This window comes from Arvicanthis niloticus, chromosome 17 (genome assembly GCF_011762505.2).
Source record: "Arvicanthis niloticus isolate mArvNil1 chromosome 17, mArvNil1.pat.X, whole genome shotgun sequence".
In the NCBI taxonomy this organism is placed as follows: domain Eukaryota; kingdom Metazoa; phylum Chordata; class Mammalia; order Rodentia; family Muridae; genus Arvicanthis; species Arvicanthis niloticus.
Window position 1 is genome coordinate 23,773,185 of NC_047674.1, and position 24,652 is coordinate 23,797,836.

Here is a 24,652-nt window from a genome sequence, read left to right on the forward strand (position 1 = left end):
TTTCTTTGTTGTTTGTTACAGAAGAGGTCTGATTGTCTAGATATTGCCTAGAGTGCCTTCTATATAGTCCAATTATACCTGAACTCATAATGATCCCCCTGTCTCAGCCTCCTGAATCCTGGGATTACAGATATTTGTTATTATGCCTGATTATTAAAGAATTTAGGAACAGATTAGGCCATTATGTCAACAGTGGGGTATTCTTCTATTTAAGATTTGACAGCCCGTATCCACAGGTGAGCCTGTCAACAGGAAGTTGACGTAGCAGCTTTTCCTCACCATCACAAGAGAAAAGAAATTGTGGCTGGCCTTCTCAGCTCAAGAGAGGCAGCATTGGATGTGGGCCATTCCTATCTTGGGTTCACAGACTTCAGCCACTTTACTGTATGAGTTTGGGTAAGTTACTTGATTTTTTTTTCCCTATGCCTCAGTTTCTTGTCAGCAACTTGGGAATAATTACTCTCTTCTTTGTAGGTTTGTTGGTTGATTAAATCAATTCATATGAAGTTTTATGACAGTTTATTAACAGATCCTCAGTAGGAAGACACAATTATTACTGATATAGAAAGGCTCACTTGCAGGAATCCAAGATGACTTAGTTTCTTAATTTCTTTTAAGCGCATCCAGACTCTAAATTCAGTCAGGGAAAGAATTTTCAGTGGGGCCAACGCTATGTAGACAAAATATCCCTTCTTTGTGACTTAGTATACAATGATCAGAAACAAGGCTCTGGCAAGCGGATAAGACCGGGGAGTTGTTTTAAAGATGCCATTCTACTCAGGTGGCCGGGTAGGCCACTGTAAACATCAGGATATTTAAGTAGGAAGTCAGAACCCATTGTGGTCCACCAAATGGATGTCTCTTTAGTGTAACAGAGCTACAGACAGATTGCTATCAGCACAACAGAGCCGCCTCCTGTTCCTCTCGCCCTGGTCATTTCCTCTACTGAGTTGAATGTAAGAACCACCCACTGGGGGTGGCTCTCCAGCGTTTTAGGTTTTTAGGTCAAATAGAAACCCTGAGGAATGCCTGAGAAAACCAAGCAAATAGTTACATCTGCCCAGACCGGATGACATGGAGCGACTGCTGTTGTGTGTAGCAGACTCCACACTTGAGTGATATCCCCTGCTGGAGCACTGGAGGAAGCCAGGAGCATGTATGGTCCAGTGAAGAACTTGGTTCAGAAGTTGCTGAAGTTTTTCTAGAGGCTGAAGGCTCCGGGTGAGGCCTTGGTTCTTAGAAGGCTGAACTGTGGGCACTACCGGGTGGCCTTCATTATAATCTTCACGTAGGCCTGCCATGGATGAAACACAGGAACCTCTAGCCTTGACTGTGCATCTTCTTGCCGACACTGGGAACGGCTTACTTCTGCAGCAGGCTTTGGACCAACTCCTGGATTGTATCTGCCCAGAGGTGCGTCTCTTCCTGGTGTCTGAGCGGGCGAGACCAATGAATTCCCATGAGAAGTACCACCCACGGAGGGCCCGCTTCCCAGGGATGTCTGTTTTGCTCTTTCTTCAGGAAAGCCTGGGACAGGAACGGTTGTTTCGAGTCTTGGACTTCCTACAGCATTCACCCTGGCAGGGATTCCGTACCCAGCATGCACAGGGGAGGCCTTGTCCTTACTTCCCTGCCAATCAGGAATTCTACAGTCTGCACAACCAGATGCCAGTGTGGGGCATGAGGCCGGTGCATTGTGGCACTGATATCCTCAGGGTGACTCTGTACTGCAGTTTTGATAACTATGAAGATGCCATCAGACTCTATGAGATGCTCCTACAGAGAGACGCCACTGTGCAAAAGAGCGACTTCTGTTTCTTTGTCCTCTATGCCACCGAGGGCTTCAGCCTGCAGCTCTCTTTGAAGCAGCTGCCCCCGGGAATGTCAGTAGACCCCAGAGAGTCTTCTGTGCTGCAGTTCAGGGTTCAAGAGATCGGCCAGCTGGTGCCTCTTCTACCCAATCCGTGTGTTCCCATCAGCAGCACAAGGTGGCAGACTCAGGACTATGATGGCAACAAGATTCTGCTGCAGGTATTTTATTTCATATATTTCTGGAGGGTACCGGGTTTGCCAGAGTTGGTAGGGTCAGACCCAGGGCCCTGGGGGCTCAAGCAAGCTAGACTTGACCATCCATCCTCAGTAGGTCAATTAAAACGATGAGTAGCTGAGGAAGAGGTTTAAGTAGAGGGCAAGAAGTAGGCCTAAGCAGTCCTGGTCAGGGTGTGGTTCCAACCATCATCCATCCATTGCCTCAGCTCCAGCCTCTACTGCAGGACAGCCAGGCAAGTTATCATGACTGTATAAAATCTCTTTCTGAGAGTCAAACCTCCCAAGCCCCGCTGCCCTCAAGGCCCCAGCTTTACCATCTCTGCAGCATGAGATTCCTGAGGAAATTCAAGTTTCTTGGAATCCACTGTGCTATCATTAGTCTGAGAGCCAATGGGAGGGGCACAAGTATTTCTTTAAAATGGCCTCATTCCTGTCAGGACAATCCCTCAAGCACATGGAAAAGTGTGGTGTAGAGGGACCATAGAGCTGATTTAGTCAGAGGATTTTCAACTTGATCTCATACTAAGAAACTAGGGAGATTTTTTAATTTGTCCCTGCCAAGTAGCACCTCAGGGTCATTAGACCAGCAAGTCTGGGGAGACCCAAAGCCTTTCCAAAAAACAAAAACGAAGACAAAAAGAAAACCCAAACACGTTGGGAGAAGCTAATCAAATATTGCAGTTGACAGTCACAGATTTCAAATTATACAAGCACTGTATGTGACAGATAAGAAATATCTGATCTGTGTGATCTTATAGCTGAAAAACCTGAGACTCTGATGTTGCTCCTTTCCCCAAATGCCCTTCACCATGCCTGTCACCCGTCCGTATACACGGCCCACTCAGATTCAGTAATATTGTTAGTGGAAATTTTGGAATATTTTGTTAGAGTCATAACATGTCACTGGGGTAAGGGAGGTCTCCTGTTGTGGTTTTTAGTCTTGTTAGTAAAAGAATTTAAGAATAGACTCAAATGGAGACTCAAAGACAAGTTTCTTGGAGAGGAAGGGGAGGAAGAGGAGGAGGGGAGGAGGAAGAAGAGGAGGAGGAAGAGGAAGAGGAGGAGGAGGCAGTAGAAGAAGCAGCAACAGCTTAGAGCAGGCAAGCTATAAATCTCAGCAACTGCCCAGAGGAAGGAGATAGAGAAGAGAAAAACAAAAACCATGCTGTTTGCCTTAAGTATGCATGGAGAACAGTCATGTGACAGGGAGAGAGCCTTAGAAAAGGAGTAAAGCCCAGAGTGTTGTAGAAAGCACACTGAGAAAAGGGATAGAAAACATAAGAAATGTTCCACTTAAGAATGGGCTGGCTTGCCGGGCAGTGGTGGTGCACACCTTTAATCCCAGCGCTTGGGAGGCAGAGGCAAGTGGATTTCTTTCTTTCTTTCTTTCTTTCTTTCTTTCTTTCTTTCTTTCTTTCTTTCTTTCTTTCTTTTTTATTGGATATTATATTTACATTTCAGATTTTATCCCCTTACCCCATTCCCCCCACCACCCAGGAACTTCCTATCCCATCCCCCCTCCTCATGCTTCTATGAGGATGTGCCCCTACCTACCCCCCACTCACACCTCCCCACCCTTGAATTCCCTCCCACTTGGTGTTCAGCCTTCATGGGACCAAGGATCTTCTCTCCCACCTATGCCCAACAAGACCATCCTCCCCTATATGTACAGATGGAGTCATGGGTCCTCCCTTTTGTCCTCCTAGGCTGGTGGTTTAGACCCCGGGGAGCTCTGCTTGGTTGGTATTATTGCTCTCCTCATGGGGCCACCAACACTTTCAGCTCCTTCAGTCTTCTCTCTAACTCCTCCATTGGGAACCTCATGATCAGTTCAATGGTTAGCTGTGAGCATCTGCCTCTGAATATGTCAGACTCTGGCAGATCTCTAAGGAGACACAGCTATATCAGGTTCTTGTCAGCATGTACTTCCTGACATCCACATCAGTGTCTACCTTTGGTGATTGCACATGGAATGGATACCTAGGTGGAATGGTCTCCAGACAGCCCCTCCTTCAGTTTCTGTCCCACACTTTGTTTCCATATTTGTTCCCTTGAGTATTTTGTTACTCCTTCTAAGTAGGACCGAGGCATCCACACTTGGTCTTCCTTCTTCATGAGCTTCATGTGGTCTGTGAGTTGAATCTTGGCTATTTCAAGCTTTTGGGCTAATATCTGCAGTGAGTAGATACCATGAGTGTTCTTTTGTGATTGGGTTATCTCACTCAGGATGATATTTTCTAGTTCCATTCATTTACCTAAGAATTTCTCGAATTCATTATTTTTAATAGCTGAGTAATATTCCATTGTGTGAATGTACCACATTTTTTGTATCCATTCCTCTGTTGAAGGACATCCGGGTTCTTTCCAGCTTCTGGCTATTATAAATAAGGATGCTATGAACATAGTGGAGCATATGTCCTTGTTATATGTTGGAGCATCTTCTGAGTATATGCCCAGGAATGGTATAGATGGATCCTCAGGTAATGCTATGTCCAATTTTCTGAGGAACCGCCAGACTGATTTCCAGAGTGGTTGTACAAGCTTGCAATCCCACCAACAATGGAGGAGTGTTCCTCTGTCTCCACATCCTCAGGCAGGCAGATTTCTGAGTTCAAGGCCAGCCTGGTCTACAGAGTGAGTTCCAGGACAGCCAGAGCTACACAGCTACACAGAGGAACTCTGTCTTGAAAAACCAAAAACAAACCAAAACAAACAAACAAACAAACAAGCAAACAAACAAACAAACAAACAAAAAGAATGGGCTTGAGGTACCATAGATCCTCAAAGGGTGCTGATCCAGGCTCTGGCAACAATGTCAGGAGCAATTTTCACAGACCTAAGGAAGGCAAAGTGTAATGGTGCTTGGGAATGTTAGGTTTGCAGCATTTTCTATTACTGACCAATTTAAACAGAAATCAAGTTCAGCGGCCAGAATGGCTTCTTTAGAAAATCTGAAAACTACTTTTTTCAGCTATCCTACTAATGCTGAACACGCCAAGTGTTTACCTAATCATGATGGCTGCCACGTACTGTCCATTATGACATATGATGTGGCAGCTTCGACACTTAGTAGCTGTGGTGACCTTAGCTCAATGAAGTGGTACTGGCGTCTTCCTGTGGTATGGTTGTTGGTTGGCATGAAATGACGTGACACTTACAATTTCACATCATTATATTTTAGCTACCGTTGCACATGTTATGCACTGTAGTAGTGATTTTTGAATCACTAAGTTTATTTAATCTTTATAACAACCTCTGGAGTCACTATCATTCCTGGAGAAGAGCAAAGCACAGTTGTTTGTCCAAGATACAGCTAACATTTGTCTCTGAGCTCTTAAAGTCTGTTTGACTAATGTTAGCACCACAAAAGTGGGGCATAGGGGATAGTCAGGGTGGTGGCAGTTCGTGGTCTCATAAATTCGAAGGAGGTAAAAGACCATCAAAGCAAATATCTCATGGTGTCTGCACTTGGGAAATGATCAGAACCCGCCCCCTTAAGGCCTAATGTATGCAATAACACTAGGAAGACATTGTTGCTTTAGTTAAAAAAACATGAAATATATGTATTCTATCATAAATAATTCCTAAATTTCTTTTCCTTTGAGTAAAATGCAGGACATATTCATTGAACTAAAATGAAAGCCCCAGAAAGCTGGGAAGGGACCCTCAAAACCTGTGCTCAGATATATTACTGGGAAACCTGGGTTCCTTTCGTGGGTTCTTTGTCTTACAGAGAAAAGAATTTTAAAATGACCCAGTGTGAGAGATGTCTCTGCTGGTAGAGGTGGCTGTGCCAAGCCCAAGGACCTGAGTTCAAACTCTAGGACTCATGCTGGAAGGTGAGAAGCATCGTCCACAGAGTTGCTCTCTGACCTCTACACATACTTTGGTCACCAAGCAACTGCCTAGTTTATTACTTCATGCTTAGAAAAGATGGAGAGATGTCCTTTCTTTCAGATGCTTCACGCATAACTCCCCAATTTCCAGGACATCTGAACTTTCACATTTAGTTCTGTTTAATCTCCAGAACTTAAAATAAGCATCCCTGGCATACAGTAGGGAACATGTCCTCATTTGTTCCTATTCTGAGGGCTAAGTGATGTCTAACCGGGAAACTCCACTGTATAATTAGTTATTTTGGGAAGTTGAATCAAATTTGGGGAGTCTGGTGAAGTTTTTTGGTGAAAGGAAATCCAGTCAAGAATATGAAAATAACTCTGTTGTCTTGATGATTCAGGACTCTCAACAGCTATGAAGTAGGGTTCCAGAGAGTGTCCTTCATTTTTGTGGCCTCCCTTGGTCTCTGGCTTGTACACATCATCACTACTCCAAAATCTTGGGTTTTGGCTACTTCTTGATTGTTTTGTATCTATGGCTCCATACTTTTTTTCAAATAAAATGAGGAATTGTTTTCTAGAAAACGTTACCATCATTTTTTTTTGTCCTAAAAATGTTTGAATAAAGAGTACAAAAGGCTAGCCTATGCTCTGCTTTAGAAGTTGGCATGTTATAGCTACAGTGTAGCCATTGTTTCTCTTGGAATGAAGTAAGGCGTTTAAGATGCAAAGCCCAGTGTAAACTTCCTTGGGATCAATGTTAGGACAATAGGGATGGATGATGAATGAATTCGCTGGCTTTTGTAACTAAGTGGTCTGGGCCTTAAATAGCATACAAAGTTCTTTGCTTTTCTACATTGTTCTTGGCTCTATAATCAGTTCATAATGTCCCAATAAAGTTTCTTGACTAGACTCCAATTGGACCAATGTAGACTAGATTCTCTCTTCTGAATTAATGGTTGTACTCAAAGAGTGGAGTTGTATGAATGGAGTCAGTCCTAAGCAAAGATCTGACCTTTGCCTTAGATGCTGTGTGGGGTCATGTTGAGGTATAAAACTGTCACAAAAGGGTTAAGGTCCTTAATGAACATCCATGTGAAGAAGGCAAGTGCTGGATGCTTAAGATAAGAAAACAATGTGTATCACTGCGAGAATCATAATTACAAATTAACCACCCCACAGATAAACCCACCATAGGACAAAGGGGCCTGAGTGTCTCCAGTGCTAAATCCAGGGGGCCATGGGGAAACTTTCTTAAGAAGTGCTGAGGAGTCAAGCGTGAGTTAGATGACCCAGAAGGGAGCCAGATACTGAAGGGAGGAAATGTGGTTTCAATGGTAGAGGCAGTGAGTGTACAGTATAGTACTTGCTTAGCAGGGCACACATAGCACATTGCCTGAGGCTGCATGTAGCTGCAGTAAAGGGAAAGATCTCATTGCATGTGGACGGATAGATGGCCAGAGGCCAGGTCATCAGAAATACAATCCATGATGGGATTTGAGCATCAAGAAGGAAGTCATCTTTTCCAGTTCACTTCTATGAGGGTAGAATCCAAACCACTGCTTAGTAGGTGGGAGGCACGTGCCTTCTTTTATGAGTGAATACTTGAGAAACAGTTTCTATTCTAACTTTAGTTCACAGGCTGATGGAGCCTGTGAACAGCACCGGCATGTATGAGTTGTACTATGAGAATCAAATGTAAGACCATACATGCAAGTGCTTTGTGATGTAGAAACTTCTGGAAGCCACGAGAAAGTGGAGCAATCACTGCCTGTGTGTGTCAGGAGGCCCTTAGGTCTCTTGCTAAGTGATACCATCCATAAAACTTCTTGTCATCACCCCAACCCAAGACTCTATCCTCACTAAACTGAATCCATTATTCCTTTTCTCTACCAGTGCTGGGAAAACTGGACTCTGTTCTGTCTGCATGAATTCACCCCTGTAAGGCATTTCATATAAGTGGAATTATGCAATATTATTTCTCCAGAAATAAGAAATTCATTTGCAGACTTCCTTTCTTCATATCTGCGTCTCTAACTCATACTAACACAGACTTTATTACTTCTTGCATTTCCATTCTCCATCCCTACACCTGACCCACTTCAGTGATACCCTTTCTCTCTTATCTGCACTCACTAGGTACCTGGGTTATTCTGTGCTTAACAACTGTGGCTCAGGCTGCTATAGAAGAGTAGTTTAGCATTGGTGGTTTGTCAATGGATTAAGGAGGTTTTTAAAACACAGTTAATTGGAAAAGATTTTTCACTCTTCAGTGTTGGGTTGTATCTTGCATGTGGGCATGTGTCCGGTGGGTTGAGTTGTGGGTCCTGATGTCTGCTACCCCAAGGAGCTGGGGCCATGATGCACACTGGGTGGATGTAGGGCTGTGAGAAACTGCAGGGCTCTACTCCAGGCATGGGGAGAACACAGTCTGAGACCCCATAAGGTCTGGACCTCTTGGGTTGGAGATCCCTGGCCAAGAGGGTGGCTGGGGACCGACTGGTCTCAGGCTTTTGGGCTCTCAGGTGCTGCTGAGAAGCTATGAAGGGACCAAGATGGGGCCTACAGGCTGGATCGACCTGCAGCCGAAAGGGGCAAGGGGGAGGAGATGTGCTCCAGCAGTGCCCTGCGGGAAGGGGGCTCTTGGTCAGGGCGACTTGCTTGGCTGGGTCTTGGCTGGGTCTCCATAGCTGGAACATAGAGAGGTTGTCAGTGGGAGATTAGAAGGTGACTCTGTAGTTGAAGACCTTCTCCATGGTTCCCCACAGCAGGCCCCAAAGAAGAGAGGTAGTCCAGGTCTTAAAATATGGTTTTAAGATCTTTATTGTCATGGCAGAAAATTGATGAACCTATACCCCTGGTATTCTCAGGGTGGGCCTGAGGTTAAATACCTTTTGCTAGGAAGAGGGTCTGGAAAGGAATGCTTAATTGGCTACTCCCTCTAGACTTTAGGTATTTCATGAATATGGAGATGTCTTGAGGCTCTGCAGCCTGTAGTCACGCCCTCTACTTGTGGAGGGGCTGTAGGGGCGTTGCCCTACGTGCCTGAAAGGCACAGATTGATAGAGGTCTTTGGCCTCATGTCAGGAGCCTGGAGTCTGGGAGCGTGGCAAAATGCATGCCATCCCTTGCAGGGAAACCTGTGATGTCTCCAACCTGCTAGGTCTCTGGCCATCTCTAGCCAGTGCTTGACCAGAAACCATGCTGTCCTTTCACAGTCCTACACTTCACAGTAAGTCTGGTGCTACTTGAGAGTCTCTTTATATCTATCTAGTTTGATTCTACTCTACCATTCTCTCCTTTGTGAAAAACCACCCGTCAGTGAGACACGGTGTTGTTCACCTTCACAGGTACAAGCCTGCTCCTCGATAGTTGAATCTTCTCTGATGCATTTTCTCATGTTTTTCAAGCTGAAACTTGCAAATTCGTGATGGACATTTTCCCTGTTCATCATAGCTGCTTATGTTTTCTGAACTTGGGAAAACCTTGTTCTCAATTTGTGCTCAATTTCTTAGAAAGATGAGCTCCCAGTGATCATATTTCCAATAAATGCATTTCTTTTTTTTTTTTAGCAAGGGAAGATTTATTCCCCCTCCAGGGATTTGTCCCAATTACTCAGAGTTATGTTTCTTTTGGAAATTTCTGGTTTAAACCAACCACATTACATTTCTAGATTGACAAGGGTTTTCTTTCATATGGCCTAAATATCACAGGCTTCCCCTCCGACCCCCCCTGTTTCCCTCTCTAGCTTAGGAAGATTGCAGAAACATTCATCTGTATGGAAAAAAAGAAAAAGATATTCACTTCAAATTCCCTTTCCTTTTTTGGTATTTAGGGGTTTGAACATGCTCAGCCTATGCAACCTCTAAATTACATGCCCCAGGCTTGAATTTTCTTAATACAGCTTCATGGGGTAATTAAATGGTAGCCAGGAGCTTGATCTATAGAAGTTAATTTCTATTCCGCTTTCTGTGCAAAAACAAAACAACAACAACAACAACAAAACATTGTATTTCATTAAGTGCTAAATTTTTCCTGTTTAACAAGTACTGAGTTCTGGTTACACAAGAACTTAACAGGCTGGAAGCAAAGTGATAGATTCTGGAGACACTATGGTGAAGATGTTTATGGTACTTTGGCAGAGTCCGGGGACAGATTCAGAGAAGACAGACATAAAACCCAGCATACAACAGAATGGCAAGTACCAAGGTCTGCAAAAGCAAATCGTTGTATTAGTGATGGGGACATAGCCATGACGTATGTGACATTCCCATATGCCAGGTGCTGCTATGCTTTCAGCCTCATGATAATCCCGGGATGTTAGCACTTATTATCTTCTCTTACAGGTGAACAATCCGAGGCCTAGAAACATTAAGTGATTTGTCTAAAGTCCCTCAGCTGATCAGTGGCAAAGTCGGTGTGTAGGGCTGCTGCCTGATGCAATTACAATGACATTGAGAAGACCTTCATGAAGAGACGAGGTCTCTACTTGGAGGTGACAGATTAGCATTTCCAGGAAAAAGGCTCTAAGGAAGCTCTCCTAGCATAGGATGATAGATGAACACAAGCAATGGGAAAGAGCAAGTTATGCTTAAGGGATCGAAAGTGTCCAAAGGGAGAAAGTGAAGTCTCAGTCGTAGTGACTTCTTACTGCAGATGGTGAAGGGCAAGACAGGCTAATCAGAGGGATCCCGCTTTGTCTTGAGATGAGCAGGATGACATAGGATGATGAAAGTTCCCCAAGGAGCAGAGCTGAGAGTGGACTGGTGGGAGGAGAGAGGAGAGAGGAGGAGTTAGATGGTTGCTTAGATGTCATGTCACATGAGATGCACTAAGCTTTAAGGCTAATGGCAGTGAATGGAGAGAGGGAAAGCCCTGTGACTGTTACAAGGCAGATAATGAGTACGATACCCACAGCGTGTAAAAGGGGCAGGGGAAGCTCTCACTTGGGTAGCATGTGGTCATCAGGGAAACAAGGCAGTGGAACAGAGTTGCTGTGAAGGGTGAGATGGATTCAGTGGTATAGATGTATTGAATTAAATATTTAATTAATAAATCCTGGGGTCAGGTTACTGCTACCCGTACTCGTGGTTTATGTTCCCGAATGAAAGACACACACACACACACACACACACACACACACACACACACAGCCTTTATATTTTGATATGCCTTAAACAGCACAATAGCTGGGCCACTTCCTAACCTCCATGTAGTTAATCCACCTCCCTCTGATAATCCTGAGTTATGACTTACTTACTGAATTCTATATTCTACCTTGGCTGCTCTGAACCCAGTGGGCAGCCCTCTAGGCTGAGTTCTCCTGTTCCTACATGGCTGCCATGCCTCTCTGTCCTCCACTTTTCTCGGGCATGGTGTCTCTCCTCTTCTTCACACTCTCCTTGCATGGTGGATCTCCTCCTTCCTCCTCTCTCCCAGTCCCAAGCTCAGGAAATTCAAAAAATGTCTGTCCTTCCCAGCTATTGGTTGTTGGCATTTTTATTTACCAGTCAGAACCAACAGGGGGCAAGGTCCCTGAGGCTGGGTGCAGATACTCATGTAAGCAATTTGGGGGACCCAAATTAACATTAGAATAAAAGCAGCATTAGGCCAAACCCATTACACAGATGATTTTGAGAGTCTGTATTTGAGAAGTTGGTACCAGGGAGGGAGTTGGATAGGTTAAGAGCAGATTAGGGTGGTAGCTATGCTTCTGTGAGCCTCATCATTAGTTTGGTGACTTAAGGCATAGATATCTCAGCTTGAGCTAGGCCAAGGTATATAGGTGTGTAGACGAGTAGTTCTCAACCTGTGGGTCGCAACCCCTTTAGCAAACCTCTATTTCCAAAAATATTTACATCATGTGATTTGTAACCGTAGGAAAATTATAGGTATAAAGTAGCAGTGGGAATGTTGGGGTCACTACATCATAAGGAACTGTATTAAAGGGTGGCAGCATTGGGAAGGTTGAGAACCACTGCTCTAGAATAAGAAGGCTCAGAGGGGCTGGAGAGGTGGCACAGTTGTTAAGAGCAGTGGTTGTTCTTTCAGAGGTCACAGGTTCAATTCCTAGCACCCACATGGCAGCTCACAACCATCTGTAACTCCAGTTCCAGGGTGTCTGTCACCCTCTTCTGGTCTCCACAGGCAAGAGGCATACATGTAGCTCACAGACATACATGTACACGAATCACACATATACATGAAACACAGATACTTTTAAAAAGAGGGCTCAGGTCATCCCTGGACCACTGTGGCATTACATGAATCATCTCAGACAAAGGCATCTTTGTGAGAGCTGAGGGAGGCAGAGGGAAAGGGAGAAATGCAAAGGAAAGGGTTCCCTGTGGGCAGCATGTATGAAGTCATAGTAAGTTTGATGTAGGAAGGTTGCAAGCTGTAATTAAGGATAGTGTCACCAAGACAGTGAGACCTTTTCATGAGACAGCAGTGGATAGTAAAGGGAGGTTGTGCCCCTAAAGCTTTCAGGGCAGTTTAATGGGTACAAACCAGAGAGGATGACTGAGGAAACAGGAGGATAGAGTGCAGGCTGGCTGTAGCTGGAAGCCACAGCCCCATCTTGGCACCAGTGTTCATAGCCATGTGCTTTTCTACACCTTGGGCCCAAGTTAAGAAACGTGGATGTGTGACTCCAATCCAAGGATGGGAATGTTTGGTGGAAGAATGGCAGAAAGAAAGTACTGTGAAGAGGTTGGCAGGGAAATGGTTAAAGCAATAGGTCTTTGTCCTTAAATTGGCTGTAGGAAGACAGACAGTAAGAGGCAGAAGTCTGGAAACAGTGTTGGCAAAAATCTAGAGACAGCTTAAATTTGGTGTTTCAAGACCAGGGCATTTTATAGGAGAGGAAATCCACTGCAGGGGCCAAAGAGCTAGGGAACCAGAACCGAGTGGGGAGTATATTGGGCTGGTTAAGAAGGACCCAGTGAGAGTTTTCATGTAGCTGGGTTTAATTCCTTGCTTTTTCTTTGACTATTTGTGGTTACTGTACTGCTCGTTCCTTGACTATTTGCATCTGTTGTATTGCTAGACCCTCAACCTAGAACTGACCTTAATATATAATGAAATCAAAATGGTATAAAAGCATAAAGGAAGAGGGGGTAGAGGATAGGGGGTTCTAGGGAGGGGAAATGGGGAAAGGAAATGACATCTGTATTGTAAGTAAATAAAATATCCAATAAAATTAAACTCAAAAAAGTAAAAAAAAAAAAATGTTTTAAAATAAAAAAAAAAAAAAAAAAAAAAGGACCCAATGAATCTGAAGGCCCAGGAGATTGCTGCTGTAGACTTAGCTGTGGCTTCAAGACGAATTTCATTCGAATTTGAAATTAGTCCATATGGCAAGGGGAAGTAAAATTCTCTCTTTTTTTAATTTTAAAGCTTTATTTATTTAATATTCATTTATCATAATAGATACATAGATAGATAGAGGGGGAGGAAGGGATGGAGGGAAGGTGGTAGTGCTCACACATATGCACACATGCACACATGCCATTATGATGGGTATATGGAGATCAGGGAATAATTTTAGGGAGTCATTCTTTCTTTCCTGGGTTCTGGGTATCAAATTCAGGATCTGCCTTTATCTACTGAGTCACTTCACTGGCTTTTGTTCTTTGTTTGTCTCTTTATTTCATATACATTTTCTAAGTGCATATTCATTACACATAGTGATGAGTTTCATAAAGACATGTTCATACAAGTTTATTATGTACTTTGATCATTTCCATCGTCTTCTTTCTCCATATGCTTGCCATTCCCATTAATTTGCATTAATTCCTCCATACAATCTCATTTGTATTTTCATGTCATATTTACTTATACAATCAATGTGCTGGTTAGTTTTGGCTGTCAACTTGACATAACCTACAATTATCTAGGATAAGAGTCTTAATGAGGCATTATCTACATCACAATAACCCGTGGACGTGTCTGTGAAGTTGTCTTGATTGTTAATTGATATAGGAAGATCTAGCCTATTGTGGGTGGCACCATTCCCTAGGCATGGGGTCTGAACAATATAAGAGAAGAAAGCTAGCTGAGAACTTAGCAAACAGTTAAGAAAATAGGGTTGGGTGCATTTATTTCATTACGCTCATGACTATGGATGGCTAAAACTACTCAAATTCCTGACTTTACTTTTCTCAATGATGAGTTGTAACCTGGAATTTTAAGTTAGATAAATTCTTTCTTCTATAAGCTGCTTTCTGTCAAGATGTTTGATCATAGCAACCGAAATGATGCTATAACATATGATATTATATGTATATTATAATATATGACATTCTAATATATAATATATTATCTAATACATATCTAATAGATACCTACTGTCTAAAGTAAATATATAACACAATAAAAATTATATATATGTATACATGTATTATATATATACATATATATGTATATATATGTAGGATTCACAAATGAAAGAATGCATGGTATATGTCTCTTTGAGTCTGATTTACTTTGTTTGGTATGATAGTTTCCAACTGTGTTCATTTTCTGCAAACGGCTGATGAGAGCTCCATTGCGAGCATGTGTGTCACATTTTCTGTATCCATTCATCTAATAGGAACAGGCTGATCTTGTAAATTGGCTGTTGTGAGCCGAGCAGTGAGTGGTAGCCTACATCTTTAATCCCAGCACTTGGGAGGCAGAGGCAGGCGGATTTCTGAGTTCAGAGTCAACCTGGTCTACAGAGTGAGTCCCAGGACAGCCAGGCCTACACAGAGAAACCTTGTTTCAGAACAAAACCCAAAAGACAACAAACAAACACAAACAACAACAACAAAATGGCTCTTGTGGAAAGTGCTGTGACAGACACGGTGTTTCATGTATATTTCTGTGATACCTTTCTAGGCTGTGTATCTGAAGATTCTTAAGGTAACACACCAGAGACTTCTCTTTCTGACAGCAGTTGCTAGAAAATGAAATGGGGTTGCAGAGTCAACGTAAGGATTTGTTTCTCCAGACTGGGTATTCTCACGTTATCCCCGAGTAAATTCTGGCATGAATAAAACCATGCCTGTTTCTATTCTTAAAAGAAAAAGGATGTCTTTTAGGTCAAATATGCAGATATAATATAATGTTCAAAGATCCTACAAGAGGTAGAGATGGTAGCTGGGCTTTTTTGCAGACTCGGGGGAATTCTCCAGTGGAATGGTAGATACATGTAGTAGGTTTTGCCTTAAATTTCTGAAAGGATACACAGAATTGTTTTCTTTTAAAGAGTGGTAATTCGCCGGGCAGTGGTGGCGCATGCCTTTAATCCCAGCACTTGGGAGGCAAAGACAGGTGGATTTCTGAGTTCGAGGCCAGCCTGGTCTACAAAGTGAGTTCCAGGACAGCCAGAACTACACAGAGAAACCCTGTCTTGAACCCCCCCCCCCAAAAAAAAAAAAGAGTGGTAATTTGGATTGTTTTAAGACTGTGGTAAGATAGGAGGCCTTACATTTTATTTTACATACTTCTAAAATTACATCATTTTAATATTTTATATATTTTGTAGAATGAATTTTACTACTTTTATTCAGGTTGAGTATTTCTAATATAAAATTCTGAAGCTGGGGATACTCCCCAGCCTGAAAAGTTTGACCTCCAGTGTGATGTCATGTGCCGGAGCAGTTAGATCAACAATGTGTAAAATTACTTTAAGGCCGTGTGTACAGGATACTTGTGAAACAAATGAGTTTTGCCTGGATTTTGGACCCGTGCCCAAGATATCTCATTCATTTTGTGTATACAAAAAAGTCTAAAAAAATGGAAAAAAAGTAAAAATAGAAACATGCTTCCAGCATTTTGAATAAGAGATATTCAACCTGTAATAAGCCATTTTTATTGAAAACAAGATGATGAAAGAGAAAGATGGAAAGGGAGGGGCGGGAGAAGGGAGAGGAGAGGAATGGAAAGGAGGGAGGAAAAACAATGAAGAGAGAGCTTTAGGGATGTAGTGACCAGCAGGTGTAGTGGGTATCAGTTGTCCACACACAACTACCCAGACACAATCTTCTAAGTCCGTGGAAGTGGCTTCCAGATTTGCTTATGTGTTTGAAGACACACTAGGGAAATGTGAACATTTTAAGTACTCATGCTACATCCTTCTCTGGATGCTCCTGAATTTCAGAGGTGGGGTGCTAAAGTTGTTGAAATGACCCCCGGGTGATGGCAGTGTGGAGCAATGTTTGAGGACAGAAGGGTCTCCCATGGGTTTTTCAAAGGGTGCACATTAAGGTGCAGCTGACATCCATCCAACAACGGCCCGGCTGTTCTGGCAGTGACTGGTACAGGGAGAGCAGCATGCTCAGATGAGCTCCATCTTGGAATCCCATTGGTGGATTGGAGTTGGGCATCTAGATGTGTACAGGTCTCTAGTGAATTGGCTTGGCCCATGGATGGCATATAGAGATTCCAGAGTTGTGGTTTTTAATCTATATTTTCAAAAAGCCTACAGACCTGGAGTGGGAGTTAGAAGTGGGGAACCCAGGCAGTCAGGGGTTAGCCCTGGGCTATAGCCTCTAAGCTTCTTCAGTAAGATGCTTCCCAATTTGAGCTTCCAGGTAAAGAATATTAGAATAAAGACTTTGTCAGGGTGGGAGGAAGAGAGAGAGGGAGAGAGAGAGAGAGAGAGAGAGAGAGAGAGAGAGAGAGAGAGAGGAGGAGAGAATATGAATGAAAATCATTGATTCATTGATCTAGAGACAGGAGAGATTGGACAATTATGAGCCAGAAACTAAGAATAGATTTCCATTTTTAAACGATCGGAAAAGAAATATGAAACATGAAAATGACACAAAATTCACATCCCACAAATAGAAACGTATTGAAACACAGCCACACCGTTTATTTGTGGCTCGTCTCTGGCAGCTCTGCTGAGCCAAGTATCTGGGCTGCTATCTACACGTCGAGACAGTCACTATGTGACCCTTTTACGGGACATATTTGAAACTTCTAAAAGAGGAAATAGATGTCCCTGTTATTTTAGGAGATTGATTTTTGTAGTTTCTTTATTTCTATTACAGAGAAAATTTAGAAGAGAGCATGTATGCTTGTCGTTTGCAAGAGAGAGAGAGAGAGAGAGAGAGAGAGAGAGACTGAGAGAGAGAGAGAGAATCAGTGTAGACCTGCTTTTTTTGTCCCCCCCTTCTGCCCCAAGTTGGGAGACAAATGCCCAGTTCTCTCTTTTCCCTGTTCAAAGACTGTTTCTAGGGTGATGGTAGTTCACATCAAAGTCAGCACATAAAGCATAGAGACTTCTCCCTGACCTCACAGACCTTTTTGAAAGCTCTTTAGCTAGGGGTGGGGCCTCTTGGGCCATGCCCCCACCTATGCTGGAAGTTTGACTGGTTTGTGCAGGTAACCATAGTTGGTGTGAGTTCTTGAGTGCCACACTCATGTCATGTTCTTAGAACAGCATTTGTCAACACACCTCCTTCTGCTTTTACATTTCCCCACCTCCCTCTTCCATGATGTTACCTAAGCTTGTGTAGAAGGAGGGGCTTGGTATGGATATCCCATTTAGAGTTGAACGCATTCTTCACATTTTGACTATCTTTGAGTCAAAGTGTATTAACTGGCCTGTGTAGCACTTCTCAGCACTAGCCAGCGGGCAGCAAGTTTCCTAGTCAGTTGGTTTCTCTATGTCCTGCAGCAGCACCAAGTGTATCGCTATCAGCAATAGGGTCTTACTATCTAGTTCTGATGGGCAAGCAAGAGCAATGGCCATAGCCTGTATTATTGTAGGTGCCTGTGAGGACTCCTTATAGAGAGGTACTGGATACCAAATTCTATGGTGAAAATTGTCACTTCTAGAAATTGTCTTGGGAGAGTACTGAGATAGAGGTGGGATACCAACTTCCCAGGAATACAAGGACAGAAGGTGTTTTAGTGAACTCCACCCTGTGGAAAGTGAGGGCAGCTACCTGTAGAGTGGGGATTTTGCTGACGGGTATTGTATGACTGGAACTAGAGTGCAATTTGTGTGATTTAAAATGCTAGGGCATACATGTAAGTAGCCCTTGCTTTTTTCTGTTTTCCCAGACAATGCTAAGCTCTGCCATGTGTAAATGGCACCTCAAGAAAATAAGAAATATTTGCTTTAAAAAGTACTAGCCTATTAACACTAGCCCGAGTGTCTTAGGCACATCTAAGAGGGATACTTTTATTAGCGTGATCTAGTAGAGGTATCACCATTGCTGAGAGACTGAGTTACCATTCTTATCCTTATCTTGACTGTGACCACAGGCTTTGATTGTTGTCTGTTGTAAAACATCACTTAACTTATCTGGTGATGTCACTGAACACCATCTGTGAGTGTTTAAACAGCCAGATCTACCAGAAGTGTGGTGGTGCCTAGTGGTCATTTCGTTCCTGAAGTCTTGTCATTGTCAAAGACAAAGTCCAAGAATGAGAGTGAGCTGTTTGGAGCCAGCACTGATGATTATAATCAGACTGATGTCTTACCTCAGGACAAACGGCTCGACAGAAAGTCTGCTGTGGCACAGCAGAGGGTAGACAAGACACATGGTGCGTCTGGAGGCGAGTCAGTGAAAAATCGTCTTTCATTGGTTCTTCCTTTCCTGTCTCATAGGTCCAGCCGAAGCCAGGACTTGGCATCAAAAATGGTGAACATCCCTTCCTGAACGGCTGCTTGAGAGGTGGCACGCATCCACGGGACTCCGGGATGAACTCCATCTCTACACAGAGAACCTTGGAGACAAGGAACCGGAGGAGGAGCAGGAGCTGGAGGTTCAAAGTACATTCACTGGAGTTTCCACAACCCAGTGGGTCATGGGAAAACTCTAGTGAGCCTTTGTGGAGAAGACCTGGCTGGTCCACCCTGGCAGATAGCTCTGCCTCAGGCATGCAGCAGCGCCGAATGTCTAACCCCATTGAACCCAAGACAGGAATGGATGCTTTTAGAGAAAATGACTTTGAGAAACTCGAGGCAGAGACGAATGTCGACACGGGCTTCACCATCCTTAATTCCGAGCCCAGGCAGTCTTTTCTGAGCAGATTTCCCAGGGATTTTCAGAGCAGCCAACCAGCAGGCTGCTTGCCAGGCTCTTCCTTAGAGGTAACTGCTTCCCCAAACCAAGGAGTCTTTAAGGATAGACTCCGCCCTTTGTCACTTCCTGGTCAAAGGGACTTTGGTGCCAAGAAGGTCATCTCAAAATGTGCCCATCATCTGCCAGTCCAGGGTGAAGAGAAAGAAGAATTCTTTATATAACATAAAACAAATATGTTTTTTCCCCCTAGGACACAAGATAGGAGAATGTTATAGAAACAATTATTATTATTATTATTATTATTATTATTATTATTATTATTATAGAAACCATGTATTAGTTACTTTTTTCATTGAAATGAGAAATATCCTAGAAGTAAATGAAGGTTTGAGAGTCAGGTCTATTCATCGCTGGGACGTCACGGAAGCAAGAGTGTGAAGCATCTGATTATATTATCGTTATAGTCAGGTAGCAGAGGGGGATGGGTGCCTGCAATCTGTGTGCCTTTTAAAAAACTCAGTCTGGGACTCCAGCTCATGGGAAGGTGTTACCCATTTTTAGGGTGGGTCTTCCTTCCTCAGCTAGGTCTTTCTGGAAACACCCTTCTAGATACACCCAGAGGTAGGTTTCAATGGTGCATCTGAATCCAGTTGATAGTGAAAATCGTATCTACAAACTTTTAGTTTCTTGTTCATTTGAGGGAGATCTAAGCTCTCAATGCACAGGCTTATATTGCTTTTACTTCCAGTATTAGAAGGCCATGGGGAGCTGACAGTGTCCTGGCCAGCTGGAAGGGAGAGGAGGAAAGCCCTGGGTCTGAACTTCCCATTGGCACAGCCCAGCTACATGTGTTGGCTCAGCACCTAGCAGGGAACTGGCACTGTGTGGACATGAATCAGATGTGCTATGCAAGTCAGATTAGTGTGTGTAATATGGTTTTAATTTTTACTTGAGGTTGCATAGCTTATCCCCCTGGACAGTATGAACTATTTATTCTTTAGTGTTGTTTAATTTTTATGTGACCTCCTTTGGTAAGTAGGCCCTGTTTACTTTATACCCTCTTGTGGGTTTGTTTGCCTTTAAAGTTCTTTGCATCTGAAACAATGAAGAATGCAAAGTGTTTTAAAACTATAAATACCATCCCCCTCCCTGTTTAATTAGTAACAATACCCAAAGCCAGAAAGCTAGGTTCAAAATGAGTGGTAGACTCAGAGATGTTCCCACTCTTCTGTCTCTCATTTGTTCATATCCTACTTGGAAGACCTTAGCAGTTCTTGTTAAAACAAACAAATAAACAGACAGACAAAAACCAAGGAAGACATGGATGATTAGAAGATTCCTTATCTCCACTGAGCATGCTGACAGGTAGTGTTCACAGAGAAGCTAGTGAAGACCCCCATACTCGGGAGACCCTTCCTCAAGCCTCCGGAATCGCGACCACCCAAAAATCACAAGAAACCATACCTGGATGCAATCAGTAGAGGTTTATTAGGGGAGGAGCCGGCGGTCAAAAAGGACAAGCTCTTTAGCTCCAAGAGCAGGGTTTTTGGCCCCGTGTGGTGGGATAAAGGGTCTTTTATAGCATGGGATGGGGGCAGGAAGGCATTTTCGCGAGCTTACACATGATTGGTTGTTTTACAAATTTTGAACATAGCACTGGGAAGACCAAGGGAGGGGTAACCAAGAACAGTGGAACATTTCAGAGAATCTAGCCCAAACGATCTAGAGTCACTTTTTCCGGCTATAGGGCTATGGCCCCACCTAGGTGATAACATCTTTATCTGTAGTCAGGAATGCCTTCCTGCCTTGGGCGAGGCTTGGGGAATGTAATCCAGCAAGTGTCCTTCACCTGGAATGTGAAGGCCTGAAATCTTATTTTCAGTTCCGAGTTCTGTAAAGCGGAAAAATCTACACATATTTCATAAAATGGCCTTTATAATTTTTCACTCTACACTAGAACAGGACTTGTGTTCTAGCTGTATCTGGGGGGCTCCGAGGCTTATATGGTCACCTAATAAATATTTTTTTTTTGCATGCAGTAAATATTCATGGATATGAATCTTAAACATTTGGCCATCAAATTCAAAAAGTATTCATGGTTTGCAACTGCAATGCTTCACTGAACCAACTCTTGAAAGATGTTGAAGTTCACACTGATTCCACAATCCAGGCCTACACCGGCCATGTAAAGATGCACCAAACTTAGTTACTTTTCTCATTGTTTTGATGAAATGCCCCAGCAAAAGTAAGTGAAGGTAAGGAGTTAAGGAGGGATTATTTTGTCTAGCAGTTGCAGGTTAGAATCTATCATGATGGGAAGCTCCTGACTGCAGGGTCTTGAGGTCTCTGGGCACTTTGCATCTGAGGTCAGGAAGCAGAGAATGCAGGCGGGGCTGCTCAACTGGCTTTCTCTTTGCCAGCCAGGGAGAAGTACCTGCTCACTTTTATACCCACCCACCCATCTCAACTAACCTACAAGAGAATCGCTCACAGGCAAGCCCCAGGCTTGTTTCCAAGGTATTCTAACCTTATCAAGCTGACAACACCAACTGCGGAGTAAGCATTCATAATCTGTAGGGGGGGGGGGGGACGACGACTGTGGATATTATGAACTGAAAATTTCGGTCTTGAAATCATAACGACAAGGGACAAATTGTCCGTTGCCCAAATGCTAGAGTTTGGGGATTTAAACGATTAAAAATAAACAGAGGCTAGAGAGATGGCCCAGTGGTTAGCAGAGTTTGCTGCTCTCCCAGCGTTCCCAACACCCACATCGGGCAGCTTACAACTGCCTGTAACTCTGTCTCCGTGGGATGTGATTCACTCTTCTTGTTTCCACAGACACACGCATGCACATGGTGTGCATACACGTAAAATAAAATATTTTAAAAATATTTGACTGGGTGATCATTCTCTCCCATGAATTTGTATAAGAATATGCGTGCTTGTTTAGCTGCAGGCTTTTCCTGTCTTCCCTCCCCTCCCTTTCGTCTCTCCTTTTCCCTTTCTTCCTTCCTGTTAGGGACAGAACCAAGGGCCTCCAGGATGTTTATGAGGCTAGTAATTTTCCAGGTGCTCCACTCCCAGCCCTCAGCTAGGTCTGGAAAAAAAACTTGAACACTTACACACAACTGGAGACAAAGCCTAGCTGAGGCACAGATGGACCTGTGGAAACGTGCAGTCTGGGGCTGTGTGCTCTGCCGAGAACACTCGGAGAAACGAGAATTACAGATGGATGATGACAGGAATTCTAAATTGATTTTTTTTCCTGTCCATTAAACATCAACATATTCTCATTGTATTTTCCTCTCTACCTCAAAGATTAAACTTTGATTTTAGAAAATTGACTGAGGGGACCTAATGTTCATATGCCTTTTTATGACAAAGGTTTTTTTTTTTTAGAAAAAAAAAAAAAAAAACTACTTATTTCAGTTGAACAATTGAGTTGCCTATAAAAGCGCAGCAGGGAGAAGTTTTAAATTTTCCTTGCACTTTTTTGATGTTATCTCAATTTTTTTTTTTTAGCATAAAACACAGGTGAGGATATGAGCCCACGGAAATCATAAAGAATATTGAGAAGTTCAGATATGCGCCTTACAAAATTGACTTGTAAAATAATGGTCTCTTAAAATGTCACCCACTCTCTCCTATTCGATGTTAAAATCCAATTTACATTACGGGATGGAAATGTCAGTGAAGTGGGTCGGGTTTCAAAATTCTCTCTGTAAGTAACCTTGAACACGGTGGTTCTGAGATCCTTTGGTGTCATGCCTACTGTAGCAGAGGTTGTTAGAGAGAACCTAGGGAATGTATGCGAAAACATCCGGGTGTTATTAAGTGGTGCAAGCACAGAAGATTTTTATTATTGTACCATATTTTATAGCTTTTTATACATTGTAGTATTGATGTAATTGGTCCTTCAGGCCTACAGTTTAAAAATGTTATGAGACAAGTTTTAGCAAACTCAATGAAATAATAAAAAAAGACAAATTTACCTAAGATTTAAAAAAAAAAAAGACTTAAAAACAATTGTTTTACCTAACAGGAAGATGGTGTATAGTAAATAACAAAGTACCTCATAAAGTTCAATAGATTATATATAACAGAATTTATCATCATCTGAGGGTGATGGTGCTTGCCTATAACCCTGGTACTTTGGAAAGGACCAGAGTTATGGCTCACAGCGAGTTTTCTGTTGATTGGAAGCCTGTGGACTTCATTACCATGTTGTAGACTATCTTTAGATGGTCCGGAAAAACCTCACTGCTGTCTGCCTTTCTAGAACCTTCTCAAAGCCCCTGTGTGGGCTCCCCTCTCCTTTCTTCTCTCTAGCCATTACTCTCTTCCTTCTATTCACCCCTCCCTTCCTTCCGTGTCCCTTCCTCTCCCATGTGAGTTGGATACTATATGTTTTTTATTTATTTTCCTCTCCAGAGTTTGCATGTTTGGTTTTGGGGACCCACAGGGGTGGGGTCTGAAGGGGGGGGGATGGAGGTCTGATTCATTATGTAGCTCAGGTTGGCCTTAAACAGGAAGGGACAGAACTGTCTGGTGGTTCTTCTTTAAGGTCAATAATTGCAGCATCAGGGCCCTCCCCAAGACCTGATAACCTCCAAAGGCTTTTCCAGATTCCATCACACTGCTTCTCATCCAAGGGGCTTTATGGAATCCCTGTGTGGAGTGAACCTAACATCTTTATATGTCATGGCTCTGCCTCTGTCTCTCTCTTCTTCTCTTGCCTCTCTCTGTCTCTCCCTCTCCCTTTCTTTTTCTGTTTCTCTCTTCCTCCCTCCCTTTCTTCCCCCCCTCTGTTATTGTGGCTCTTTAGAATTTTCTCTTGCTTTATGCAGCGATTCAATTAACCAATAAAATTAAGCATGACAATTGCAGCAAGATTTTTATGAATTTTTAAAAAATTTTTATTTTATTCTGTTCTGAGTTTGTCACCGGAAGATACTATGGTGGCATGCTCTTAAGTTTTTGTGCTGCCGGAATCTGGTAGGAATGTGGGTAAATTTCCCCACCCCCACTGTGTTTTCAAGAGGAGATGTAGTAGATATTACTCTAGATAATTAAAGGTTGGTTTAGGTTTAGGAGATAGTGGGAGGAAGAGAGCACCTGGAAGATGGAACTGCAGAGTGAGTCTTCTTGGATCACACACCTTAGCACTTTCTCCTCAAATGCACCGCTCCTTTTAATACATCCAATCACCATTGAGGGTGAGAGTATCCCTGATTTTCATGTGAGCTCCCAGAGGCTGGATTCCATACTATTAGACAATCATTTCTGCTGTGCAATTAAGAGCAATAAAGCTTATGGACCAAATACTTTTCTAGACGCTACCCTAGGAGTTAATAATGAGGACAAACATAACGGTGTAGTTTGGTTTTGTCTTACTAAGTAACTGGGGCTTCTCCTCTTACACCTATCTCTTCCTTATATTGAAGTACAGCAAGCATTAGTTTACATGTGGCCAGAACCTTTTTTTTTTTTTTAAATGTCTAGCTCTCCTTTTCAAACTAGTCCACTCCCCCAGTTTTTATTTTCTCACTTTAGCCATGAACAGTTGAGTCATTCCCTTGTTGTAATGGTAGGAGATTGAAACCTGTTTCTAGTTGCCCTTGGTTGATATTAAAATAACCCAGATACTTATCCACTGTCACCTAAGCAATGGCCCTACCAGCCCATGGGAAGACTTGTCAGTACAGTGTTTTCTACACTTGGCAGTCACGAGGACAGTCA

At 43.0% G+C, this 24,652-nt stretch overlaps 1 protein-coding gene across 1 annotated transcript; it reads left to right on the plus strand.

Annotated features, from left to right (window-relative positions):
* The first annotated feature begins 991 nt into the window (after positions 1–991).
* Positions 992–21,773, plus strand: Fam124b (family with sequence similarity 124 member B). The gene is made up of 2 exons (XM_034521103.2): positions 992–2,031; positions 18,493–21,773. The coding sequence occupies exons 1-2, from the start codon at positions 1,300–1,302 to the stop codon at positions 19,129–19,131; spliced, it is 1,371 nt and encodes a 456-aa protein (XP_034376994.1). The 5' UTR covers positions 992–1,299; the 3' UTR covers positions 19,132–21,773.
* Positions 21,774–24,652: the final 2,879 nt, after the last annotated feature.

Bases quoted from the DNA above. Each gene is read 5' to 3' on its own strand.
- Fam124b (XM_034521103.2), top strand. From the start codon at position 1,300: ATGGATGAAACACAGGAACCTCTAGCCTTGACTGTGCATCTTCTTGCC. The intron at 2,032-18,492 runs GTATTTTATTTC...CCTGTCTCATAG, and splicing joins GCAACAAGATTCTGCTGCAG to GTCCAGCCGAAGCCAGGACT.